General features: G+C 37.7%; 1 protein-coding gene across 1 annotated transcript; it reads left to right on the top strand.

The window, feature by feature from the left end:
* The first annotated feature begins 701 nt into the window (after positions 1 to 701).
* On the top strand, positions 702 to 13,024 carry lgmn (legumain). The gene is made up of 14 exons (XM_042500108.1): positions 702 to 797; positions 1,116 to 1,281; positions 1,478 to 1,575; positions 4,812 to 4,893; positions 5,024 to 5,106; positions 5,220 to 5,295; positions 6,419 to 6,481; positions 6,661 to 6,727; positions 7,522 to 7,640; positions 8,653 to 8,742; positions 8,970 to 9,176; positions 10,143 to 10,313; positions 11,107 to 11,174; positions 12,509 to 13,024. The coding sequence occupies exons 2-14, from the start codon at positions 1,138 to 1,140 to the stop codon at positions 12,549 to 12,551; spliced, it is 1,311 nt and encodes a 436-aa protein (XP_042356042.1). The 5' UTR covers positions 702 to 797; positions 1,116 to 1,137; the 3' UTR covers positions 12,552 to 13,024.
* The last annotated feature ends 362 nt before the right edge of the window (positions 13,025 to 13,386 follow it).

The raw sequence follows: 13,386 nt of genomic DNA, 5'->3' as shown, positions 1-13,386 counted from the left end.
CCTAAATAAGTCATAATGCACTCTTCACCAAATGACTTCATGTCATTCTCAAGCTGTCCGGTAATACAAAATTTTAAAAAAGAAAAAGTTGTTTTTTAGAATGTGGTATGAATGTTGTTTTAATGTGCTTATTAAAACAAGTGTGACTGATCTTAATTATTTTTTAAATTTTGCCAAGTCGAGTCTAAAGTCATGTGACTCAATTCCACACCTCTGTAAAGTAGCATAAAACGGAAATAAATAAATAAATAAGAAGAAATAATAAACAAGTAACTTAAAATGCACTCCAGTATGGTATACTTAAGTACATCTTTACATCGAAATACAATTCTATATCCTTATTTCCACCACTCCATCAGACTAAAACAAACAGACTGGAACAAATATTGTTATTATTAATTTATCAAGGAAACAGAGAAAAGTTCATAGTCCAATAAAGAAAAATAGAAAAAAAGTACTATAATAATAATGTGAGTAAAGGCAAAATGCAGTGATTTTTTTTTAAACAAACAAATCTTATATGTTTGTCTAAATAAAGGATTGTTTTCTCAGAAGTTATTTTCCACTTATAGTCTGGTTTATCTACTTTTTTACTTCAAGCGAAAAACAAACGAGCTGCTGCTTGTTTTCAACCACATGACTGTTTACAGTAAAGCCCCGCCCCCCGAGCGCTCTGATTGGCTGCTGCGGGAGAATTCCTAGCAACCGTTTTTCCTACTCTCATATAAATGTCCCAGGGATGTTCCCGTAGTCACTCCGCTGCTGTCTCTAACGGACACAAGAATACCTTAAAAAAGGTAAAAAAAACCAAAAAAAAACATGTCTTTTCTAATTTTGACTTGTCTTTGATGAATTCGGCGTATTATTTTGTTATTAAATAATATCTTTGTCGCGCTTTCGGCTCTTTAAAAGTCTGTTTTGTTAGCTTGTTGTGCTAACAGCTAGCTTGGTTGCGAGGATGCGTCATGTGATATCCAGGCAGTCAGGTGGCGACGTGTTTGTTAGTTTGTGCCTACCTGACGCTGCGTGCTGCCACCGCACTGGCCGACAAACAGCTTTATTTTAACAGTGAATTCGTTAAGGAGAGATTTAAACAAGTTCCTGTTTTCATCCAGGACTCCCTCAGAAAGCGAGGACATGTTTCAGGCAGTCTTCCTCGTCCTGCTCGGCCTGAGCTCCGGGCTGGTGAGTGCCTTCCCCGCCCAGCAGGACTCAGACACCGGCAAGAACTGGGTGCTCATCGTCGCTGGCTCCAACGGCTGGTACAACTACAGACACCAGGTGAGGAAAAAAAAACAAAGAAACGACATGAAACTGATCCCACAATGTCACCTTTTCAAGTTCATACTGTGCATGACTCTGTTATCTGTTTTGATTAGATAAGCCACTTCCCCTTCACAATGAAGGCTCTCCCACAGTTTTTCCAGCTTTCTAAAAATATGCAACTCACATATTTTCTACTTTGACTTCCTCCTAGGCCGATGCTTGCCATGCCTACCAGATTGTCCACAAGAATGGCATCCCAGATGAGCAGATTGTGGTCATGATGTACGATGACTTGGCACAAAATGAAGAGTGAGTTGACATGTTTTTTTTTTTTTATCTATGCACAGCACATCTGTGTGATACAGAGACTTCATCTTTCTCGTGAACTGCTCAAACATACTTTTGCATTTGAGTTCTCTTACTTGTTGACCTTTATTGCCTATTTTCAAGTGAGTACAATGCACAGTTAAATGTCAATATATTGTTTCTAAATATGATAAAACACACCAAAGTTGAATTTTTAAATACAATATACATGCTTTATTGCATGTTTCAGTCAAGAGTGGAGTTATAGGATTTTATATATATCGCCTTGAGAATGTGGAGGCTCGTGCACAGCTTCAAAAACTTGTAGACAGGTGTGTTGGAGGAAATCATTCATAGGTGAAGAAAAGGGGAATTCCACACACTGTTCTATCGCCTGCAATACACTTTATTAGATAACAATGCTTTTACTTAATTGATTATATTAGATAAAAGTTTATCTAATAAAGTTAATTGCAAGGAACAGGACAGTGTGTAGGAATTCCCTTTTTCTTTATATACAGCACCTTCAAAAGCAGTGTTTCCAAAGCCAAGGCATACCTCAGAGGAAATGTAACATTAGAAATAAAAACAAAAGCAAGACAAAATTAAGGTAAGATTAAACAAGAAACAAGATGCAAAAACTTACTTGAAATAAGACCAATGAAAATGATAAATGGAGATTTACAAAAATGTACCAATAAAAGTAAATAATAATAATAATAATAGTAATAAACCCCAAAATACTACTACTACAACTACTACTAACATTAATGATAATAAAAACAGTAATAATAGCTTTTTTTTCTATATAGCACATTTAAAATCAGTGTTTACAAACTGAAGCAAGATACCCCTGAGGAAGTATGACACGAGAAACCAAACAGTAATGCCAGATTAAAGTAAGACAAAATGATGATGGTAAAATTAATTTAATAAAAGATGCAAAAACTTGTTCGAAAGATAAATACAGATTAAAAAAACCAAAAGCATACCAAGAAAATTAGATACAATAATAGGAATTAAGGTCATAAACACAAAACAACAATAATAATAGAGAGGAAGATTAAGACAGAATATAAAGATATATATATAAAAAAAGCTCACTTTGCTCTTTATTAACATACAGTATCACTTATTAAGCGTTTAACACAATGTTAAATAGTGTTTTTGAGGTGCTGTATAGAACTAAAGTTCATAAATAATGATGTTAGCCATTTGTATTTCACTTAAGGTTTGCTTCTCTGTAAGTAGAGCTGAAGCAATTAGTTGTTAAATTGAGTAATTGATCATCAGGAAATAGATCCACAACTATTTTGGTAATTTTCTTAAGTCATAAAATTATATTTTAGTCTACTTAATTCAACACCCCTATCTATACATTTAACTTTTTCATACATTTGAGCTGGGGTTTGTGGTTTGAAAATACAAGAACCATTTGGGTTTATTCCTTTACAGCAGCAAAGTGAAACCTAAAGAGTAATTGACAGAGAGAATTAATGGGTCCACTGCCTCTGAGAAAGTGGACAGTCATTTCTGTTAAACACTGTGTCTCACTCTGTGACACACTGCAACAGTGTCCTAATTCTGAAACTGAAATCTCTGTTTTCACTGCTGCTCTGCCATCCAGCCGCCATGACAGTAACTTAACTCCTGAGGGAGAACTTAAATTACTTCCTTGTGACTCCTCAGTGAGGCTCTTAAACTCAGCCTGTTAATGCTGCTGCTGCTCCTACAATTAACCACACAGAGTCGACATGCCACAGCGACACGAGAAATACCAACATGTGAGTGTGTGTGATAATTCTGTGGTTAACAGATAGGGCTGCGAAAACCTCCTCACACTGCTGTACAGTCTGCTGTGAGGGTTTTTGTAGCTCCAAGAACCCCAACAGGGTGAGATATCCCCTGTCTGGCAGAGCGTGCCTAATCAATTTCAGGAGATGTATTTTCTCAGTTTAACTTTCACTTTTCATATCAATAATTTTAGGGTAAACAAGGTAAGCTCTTCATACTGACTATTTTTAACTACTTAGAGCCCAGAGCTGACCTCTTATTTTGTCTGGGCTGTCCAAAATCCAAAGTTATCCCGTTTAAAATGATATGAAAAACAGAAAAGCAATGTATCCTCATGTCTGAGAAGCTGGAACTAGTTTACATTTGTTATTTTTGCTTGACAAATGATTTAACTTAAGTATTTTCCAACCTAGACAGAAATTTCCCATGTTTTTTGTGTCTACGTGACACTTCAAAACAAACATTTTTGAAACTGGTCCAGTAGTGAGGGAGAGTGCTGTCACCAGAGAGCAAAAGATGTAAAAAATTAAATCCTAAAGGGCGCCTGCGCACCATCAATTTCCGTCCTCTAAAAAAGTTTCTTTTTGACACTGACAAGCTTAGATTGTTTTAAGTTTCTGACAAAATTATGAAAAGGATGCAAAGAGAGACAGAAACAGAAACAGCCCCGAAATCACCATTACCAAACGCCATTTAAATAAACAGTCATTTTAGCCAGTATAGAGCCAGCATGTTTTCACCTCTTAACTTGGTGAATTAATTGTTTATTTCAGCGAAACCAGAGTTGACGATTTTTGGAACTCTGAAAAGAGAAACCAAGACCCTTTTTTTGAGTTTTCCTTTGTTTCTGTCGACTTTGAATTAAATGTGTTTTAGGATGATAAAATTACTGATACAGGTCTGGTTGGTTTTGCAATAAAATGAAACACACAAAAAAAGAATTTACACCGTCCACAGCAGGTTAATTTAATAGTAATAACCGCTGATAAGCTGAGGAATAGCTATATTTGACTGCCTCCATGCTTTAGGCTCATATGCTCATGCATCAAAATATCTTGACATAATATAGGTCATGTTTTACAGATAAGCTATGCAACATTGATTGTTTTATATCATACTCTTGTCTGACCTGAATATGAACATTTATTGGATTTCTGGTTAATAACTAACTTATATTAAAAACATGCTGGCAGGAGTGCAGCGTCGAGAATTTCCCCACAGACTGCAGTTTCTTACACATTAGAGGACTTGTTGTTGAAAGTGACAGAAGGTTTTCTGCACAGAAAAAGGGGAAAACCCTGAGGTGTTGTGGAGTTTTCACCAGTCTCAGAGTCAAACATGATGACCAGGAAGCAGATGAATGATTCACTGATCAGGTGACAAAAGTGTTTTGTCAGCCCTTTTCACTTCCTTTTGCTTATTTGACGTACATTTTTTGTTCTCAGAAACCCCACCCCGGGCATATTGATTAACAGGCCCAATGGCACAGACGTGTACAAGGGAGTTCCCAAAGACTACACCGGCGATGTGAGTGCTTTAGTGCAAATATTTGTACAACAGACAAAACCAAAGATGTTGAATAAACGTTTTGCAGCAAACAGATTGTTTGAAGAGGTTTTGCAGAAGTTTAGATTTCTGACTGGGTGGTCTCTTGCAGGATGTGACTCCAGAAAACTTCTTGGCCGTGCTGACGGGTGACGCCTCAAAAGTCAAAGGTGGCTCTGGAAAAGTGTTGAAGAGGCAAGTGATGAAATAAAACGAGTGACCTCTTTAAGACATGAGACACCATAACAACACAGAATCTGGTTCATCAGGATTATTTCTCTCTAACTGTGCTCTGTTTGTCTTGGCAGCGGCCCAGAAGATCACGTGTTTGTGTACTTCACCGACCACGGAGCGCCTGGCATTCTGGCCTTTCCCAATGATGACGTGAGCATTTCTTACTTCCTGCCTCTGCTAACGTTCACTCATGAGTTTACTGCACAGAACCAAAGAGCTATTCTCAGGTTGTTGAACTTGTTCAGTCAGATAATTATCTCTCTCAACATCAGTCACGAGTCTATACATAAGAAGAAGTTACTTTATTAATCCGACAAAGAGAAAATTCAGTCATAGTTATTCACATACACACACATATAGCACCTATACATATGCATTTTGTCGAGAGACCCAGGGTTCCCACGGTCATGGAAAACCTGGAAAAGTCATGGAATTTCACAGTCACATTTCCCAGGCTTGGAAAAGTCATGGAATTAGTAAAAATTATTCAAAATTTTGGTAGTTGTAGTTTTTTTTTTCTGTATGTGACTCCGTAACGTAATTCTTACATGCATCTATTATATTATTTATTTTTTTATTTTTCTCATATATATATATATATATATATATATATATGTGTGTATGTGTATATATGTGTATATATATATATATATATATATATATATTTTTTTTTTTTTTTTTTTTTTTAATTATTATTATTTTTTATCAGGCTACACAATTGTCAGTTTTTAAAGCTTTGTCAAGGACTTACCAATGGTTCTTGGCTGTTTTGATGATTTAGTTACTACAAAAAAGTCTTCTTAAATTTCTCTTCCCGACTAATATACTTTTTAGTGCACCTGGATCGCTTTCTTGTGTATCTTGTTTTTTTTTCTCCGTTGTCCAAGAGTATGCTGTTTTGATCTACATTTGATTTTACAGAGAAACTACTCATCTGTTTTTCCAATGATACCTTTTTTTTTTAGATCTGTCTTTAATACGTAATAATAAAATGCTACTACTAATAGTAAAGTTTATTTACGATTTTTACCTTCTCAAAACACATTCGCCTGTGCTTTACAATAAAAGCAAACATTTAAAAGACGAGAATAAAATGAGCGAATTTGTCATAAAATGTCATCAAAAGGGGAAAAAAGACAAAAGTGTCTGAATCAGGTAAACAAGACTACAAATTTGTCTGAATCAGGACGTGCAGAACTTCAAATGTAACGTGGTGGTTTACCTAACCTGAAACTGTTAAATTTAACACTCTTTCTTCTCTCTCTCTCTGCAGCTCCAAGTCAAAGACCTCCAGGACGCCATTAATTACATGCATGAAAACAAGAAATACAAAAGGGTAGGGAACAACATGCTGTTGTGTATTGTATTTGCAGGCATGTATGTGGGTGTGCCCACAGTGCAGTTTGGAGTGATAAAGCCCAATCAGGTGATGATGTCGCTGTGCTGGAAGATCAGGTCTTATAACATGCTTTTGTCTTTTTTTTTTTTCTTTTTTTTTTTGCCCCACACACACAGATGGTGTTCTACATCGAGGCATGTGAGTCTGGGTCAATGATGAACCACCTGCCGACTGATATTGACGGTGAGTTGAACTTTACCTCATCAGCGTCACTTTCCACGAAAACCAAGAGATAGAGGAGCGATCAATAAAAAGTGTCAATCAACGAACGAAAAACCCTCGACAACATGAACTTGACTTTTCCTCTGACCATTTCACTTCACCTACATTTGAGGTTGAATTCAAAACAACTAATAAAAAGCAGAACTGCTAATAATTGACAGTAAAAGCTCGTGATTTTAACGAGGTAAAACTGAGGCTGAGGTCAGCACCGCAGTCGGTGGACTTTAGTGTTTCACTCTCAGTCCTGTTTTGTGTCTCGTCAAACGCTGTGGTCAGCACTGTGGTTTTTGGTAATTCGTGTCACTCTCATGTGCTTGGCCACGTGATGAATTTACAGGACGTGAATCAAGGATCTGGTTTTATTGTGCCAAAGCTACGTTTTTACATCCCTTTTTTTAACAAGTTCTCATTCAAACATGACTGAGATATCTTACGTCAAAATGTTTGTGGCCGGATGCACAAAACCTTAAGTATGACACTTAAGACTTTATTTGCTGCACTGAAAGAAATTCTACAACAGTAAAATTATACAGTTTTCATAAAAACTGTCAGCTTGTATGCACACTTGTGATGCCGGTTATTGACTCACAAAGTTCATAAAAAATGAAGAGGATGTTATATTATATTATAAAATGTTCCTTAGTGTGTTCCTAAGTGTATCTGAAGCTGTGAAGCAATCATGAGTCACGGTGCTGGAAAATTATAAAAACCAAACTGTCACCCTGAGTAATATGAAATTTTTTTCTGTATTACAGTTTACGCCACCACAGCAGCCAACCCCCATGAGTCCTCTTACGCCTGCTACTATGACGAGAAAAGGGACACTTACCTGGGAGACTGGTACAGCGTGAACTGGATGGAGGACTCTGATGTGGTGGGTTTTGTGTATTTTTGTCATACAAAGTTTTTAATGTTAAAAGTGTGAAAAGTGAAATGGAAAAGGGGATAAATATAATGCATTTCTAGTGACGGCCTCACAATAAAAAACAGTTCTATACTTTTTAATGTTACCTAGCTGCAGTTGGGTTTGCGGCAGCAAGCTTGTACAGCTTTGATCAGCGTTAGGAGAGTCACTGTTTACAGTGAAACTGATACCAGTGAGATAAAATTACAGTCACTGATTCTGAGTTTCACATACACCTTGTTTCCTGTGATTGTTCAGTGCACGCGAGAGCAATACAAATCCTGCGATACCATAAGTTGTATCAAAAACATGGTTTTATTTCATGAAAATCTTAAGAATTTTAACTTCTTTGAGTGTAATATGTTGACATTTGAGTTGGCACTTCAAACCTTTTCAGTGTTTCAACTTTGACTGACACTTTAACTGCTTTTCCGCACAATATTTTACATGCAAATATTTAACGTTTTAACTCATTTACATATGTTGGGGTTTTTTTTAGCAAAAGTGAGAAAGCTATTTAATTCCCTTAAGAAAAAGGTGCATTTTCCCACATTTTAAGGGTAATATAACAGCACTGTCACAGACTGATATTAAACAAAACAACAGCAACAGAGATTATAAGAAGTCCATTAAAGGTTTATTTGCTGTTCCAAACACCTGCTGTCAAAGAGGCAGAAACAGGAAAAGGAAGTGGTGAATGTTTCCAACAGCAGCAACAGTGTTTTGGTAATTTGCATAAGCAATGAAAGCACCTGCAGCCCTGAGATATAAAAGCATCCCAAAACACAAACTTGAACTTCATCAGGAAACAAAAAGAATACATACAAATCACTCCTGTTTCATTTGTGATTCATGAAAAGAAGTACAGTGTTTGGAAGGATTTTGCTGCATATTTTATGAAACAGTCCTGTTCATGACGGGGTTTTTTTTTTTTGTTTGTTTGTTTGTTTGTTTGTTTGTTTGTATCACATTGTGTTTCTAGGAGGACCTGAAGAAGGAAACTTTGATGAAGCAGTTCAAGATTGTAAAGAGCCACACAAACACCAGCCACGTCCAGCAGTACGGAAACAAGGTGAGAAAATGAATGAATGATCATGCAAGAAAAATAGAGTTTTCCTCACAAATTGATTGTAATACGGGGAGAGTAACTGATATAAAATATGGTCATTGGGTTGATGAAGTATTCCTTTAAATACCTACTATAAGCCAGCTACTTGTTAGTGGAACTGTAAGGGAGGGAAATGTTTGATTCCCGCTCTTATTTTCTTACTTATCTCAAATATCTCACTCTGTGTACAGACTATGGGCCACATGAAGGTCATAGCATTTCAGGGTGACGCCATGGCAAGCCAGCCCGCTCCTCCAATGAAGCTGCAGCCAATTAAAAATCTAGATCTGACTCCAAGCCCCGACGTTCCTCTGGCCATCCTCAAGAGGAAGATGATGGCCTCCAATGACATCAGAGTCGCAAGGGGGCTGCTGATGGAGATCAACGTCCACCTCAAGGTAAAGATCAACAAAACCCTGTTGTCGAATGTTGCATGTTTTTGAGTGTTTTCACACTTGACTCAGCATTTTTTGGGTATATGTGAACACTCCAAGCAATCTCAGACCCCTCTGAAGCGAACTGAACTCAGTGTGGTTGGCATCGTTTGTGCATTGTGAACTCAAAGCGCTCCGGACTCGTTTTGCTCTTTGCCATCGTATTTTAGCCCCAATCACATGCTTTTGCACTGGGACACACGGAAAAACACACAGACGGCACCATGTCGACTGGTACCGCTAGCAAGGAGGAGGACAAGGAGAAGTCTGATCCTTGAAAGATACTTCACATCCAGATATAAAGAAGAACACGTTAAGCGGCAACAGTCTGAAATGCACAGAAACGTGAGGTTTTTCCTGTAATTTTCAGTATGAGAGCGAGACGCTTTATAAGCACACTGCAGTGAAAAACACGACGGCAAAAGTACTTTAAGACACGTGACTTACCACCTCTCTCCCTCAACGTAATTATACATATATCAACTGTCACTGCATACCTTACTCTACTGGCTCCCAACACTGGGGTCCCAACCCATATTAGGGTCGTTAAAGCTTTACAGGGGGTCGTGAGGCGTTCCTGCTTTTAAGGGTTGTAAAAAACTGAAATAATAATCATAATAATGATCGAGTATGAACAGAAAGGGGGCTAAGACCTCATCACAGCTAATGTAGACCAGAGTCCTTTTTCTGTTAGTCCACTTTTTTAGTCCACTTTAAGAGGACTGAATTTGAGTCGTTTGAAGAGGATTATATGTGAAAACACCCTAACATCCTCTGTGGAGGGTTTTACAAGGACGCCATACAAATCTGATTTATCGGGAACATAAGTGCACACATTGAGCTTTAACCATGTCAGTTCTTGTGTTATAGAGCTTTAACTGTGCGTGTGCGTGTGTGTGTGTGTGTGTGTGTGTGTGTGTGTGTGTTCAGATCAGGGAGATACTTGCTGAGACGATGCGCCAAGTGGTTGAGAAAGTGACCGGAGACAAGCTCAAGGCCGAGGAGGTTCTCAACGAGAGAGACGAACTCACCCAGCATCAGTGCTACAGGACTGCGGTCAACCACTACAAATTCAACTGCTTCAACTGGCACAAAACTGAGGTAGAGCGCCACACACGAAACCTTTCTGTACTTTTATTTAAGCCAGATTCCTTTCAAAGTGTCAGTGCTTAACGTAAAGACTGATTAGTCACAGTTATGGCAGCATTCGTCTGTAACCGATGGTTGAAACAAACTCAAATGTCAGGAGTCCGGTTCCGCTTCAAAGGGGAAACGGCAGATCAGTTTCACATGTTTTTCATCAGTAGGTTTGAGACCTACATTCAGTGACCCATTTGCATTCAGCTGAACAGAGAAACTGACAGTAAGCAGTAAGTGCAGAATGAGCTTGTGTGTCTCAACTTTATGAAAATCATATTCTTAAGTGTTAAACCATAACCAAGAAGGCCTCGTGCCATTTCTTTTCTATCTTATTTTAAACTAAACTTAAGATAAAAGCCAGCTGTGTGTTGTGACATTTGATCATTACCATAATTTTAGATATACATGTGATGAGGAAATGTTGGTGAGAGTAACGCCTGACCATTACAGGAAGTTAAGGGTTTTTTTTTTTGGTTTTTTTTAATCCTACCTGATGTCTGCCTGCTAAATGAGAATCTCTGTATCGTACCTTAACAGTGTCTTCCCGGGTACTTTCATGCAGCTGTATGTGTTTATTCAGAAATATGTTGCCTTCCCTTTTTGTCTGGAACTTTTTGACCTTTCGAGTACCACAAATACAAAAAGGGGATATAATATTTTAGTATGATTAGACTGTGGGGACATTACGTTGACACTTGACGTCTGCTTTTCTCACTTTAATCTTTTTGACACTTGACGTCTGCTTGTGTTTCAGTATGAATATGCCCTGAGACATCTGTACGCTCTGGTGAACCTGTGTGAGAGAAGATACTCTGCAAACAGGTACAGTGTACTTCCCACTTCATAAACCACCTCTTTAAGCTTACTTGGTGTTCACACAGACAGCGTTGTTAGGGTGGTGCTGCTAAATAGCTGCCTGCTGCTATAACTATTGTATTTTTACAATTAAAAGCCCATACTATGCAAAGATTTCAGGATAAAAAAAACCTGTGTTAATAATTGAAGGAATTCTGTTGTGAGAGGGCTTTTATTTTGAAAGGGAAACCAAAAAGGTTGAGTAAAACATATTTGTATGTCTTTGTGACAGATTAAGATGTTGAAACTGTGGTGTAAGTTGGTGTAATGTCAGTACAATTATCAGGTTTCCCGGGGTCATGAAAAACCTGGAAAAATCTTGGAATTTCACATTTTTCGGGCCTGGAAAAGTCAAGAAATTAGAACAAATTATTGAAAGTTTTGGAAAAAGTCATTGAATTTTGTTGTGTGTAATGAAATTGTTACAAATAATCTTCTGTGGACAACCTTCCAAGTTATGTTACACAATTTATTTTCTGTAGCTGTCAGCGTAACAGCTCGAATATGCGTCTGTGATGTTTTGTTCACCATCATGCATGACTCAGCATTTTCTTCCCATGTTCTGTCTCTCCCTTCATGTATGCCAGTTAGCTGACACTAGGTTTGAGTTTAAATCTGGGATGTTAGAAAAATGCAGCGTTTAGGGCAGGAAAAAATAATTTCTCATCATGGGGCATTGAAAAGTCATTGAGAAGTTTTAAAAATTTGTGAGAACCTGAATTATCAAAAGACCATTTTCACTGTCTTTGTCGAAAACGCGTCACGCAGAAAAAATTGGCAAGTCTCTAGATGCCGATCTGCGCCTGAGCAGCGCTGTGCCGGGCTAGCGGCCCGTCTCTGATGTGCTAAACATCTTCAGAGAAACATTGATTTGTAACATGAAACTGCTTTATTCAGTGTTTTGGCAGTTTAAATCACCTGGTCTGTTTGTTTTGGAGAGGAAGCGAATTCAGCGGATAATTCAGCTCACAGTAAAAACCTCCTGAATAAAAATCACTGATGGAGTGCTAACTGGAGTTTAATCTGGTTGCAATCTGCAAACCTCACCACTAGATGCCAGTAAATCCCCCTAAATCTTACACACTGTTCCTTTAAGTAAGATAAAATAAGATAATCCTTCATTAGTCCCACAGTGGGGAAATTCACAATGTTACAGCAGCTATGAGGTATGAAGAGGTATAAGCAGCAAAGGAACAATACAATAGTAAAAATAATTTTAAAAAAGTTGATGGAATATGAAATAATTTGTCCTTGAAAGGTGAATATTTGATACTGAAGCCTGTTGATGTTCGTCTCTGCAGCATCCAGCTGGCCATGGACTCTGCGTGCCGCCTCAGAAAGTAAAAGGGTTTCTTTAAGTCCATGAAAGTCTCAAACATCAAACTGCTTCTTCGACGTGGGAAGGCCTGAGGAGACGGAGCTCCTCTTTGCACTGCTTTGGAATCAATCTGACGTGGAGTCGACGTTATTATCAACACTCTAACATTTTTTTTTTTTTTTAACTTTTGATATGTTTTTGATTTTACTGAGAACTTTTAAACTTGTTTTATGATGAGTTTGCACTATCACTGTGAAGTGTTTGTGGATGATATTTTACTGCTTCTGATTATTTTTTAGGATTTAGGATTTATAGCAATTAAAGCATGGAATTCATTTAAATTTGTTTCGCTCTTAGCTTTATTTGTGGTATGGACGATTTGGCATGAATGTTTGAAATGATTGACGTTTAAAGGACATACCACTGAACACTGAATGTGGAGACTTTGTTGTGAAACAAGGATCTTGAAATAAATTTTAAAGACCAAAACTGCTAAAAATGACTCCAGTATTTTTACCTCTGGATATTCAGCACATGCTTTTATATATCAAAATGACACTTTTTGGGGATAATATTTCACATGGTAGTATCCTCCGCACATTAACAGCAGCTAGTCTTCAGGAGGATTTGTATGGTGTCCAAATAATTCTACTTAAGCCTATTTTCCTGAGATAAACACCCTTTTTAAATGTGCGTCCCTCTTTCTGACAGACAGATAGCGCCAAACACATCCTCTTTTAGCGTGAACCTCTGTCAGCTTTATGGGGATTTTGGCCTCCCCGTGAGCTTCTGTCAACACCTGATATGTGTTACCTTCTGTGAAAACGATTTTAAAGAATATTTAGTTCCTGATTCAACTGG

This window comes from Plectropomus leopardus, chromosome 14 (assembly GCF_008729295.1).
Source record: "Plectropomus leopardus isolate mb chromosome 14, YSFRI_Pleo_2.0, whole genome shotgun sequence".
Lineage (NCBI taxonomy): Eukaryota > Metazoa > Chordata > Actinopteri > Perciformes > Serranidae > Plectropomus > Plectropomus leopardus.
The sequence above is the reverse complement of the archived record's forward strand: the minus strand, read 5'-3'. Positions and strand labels throughout refer to the sequence as shown.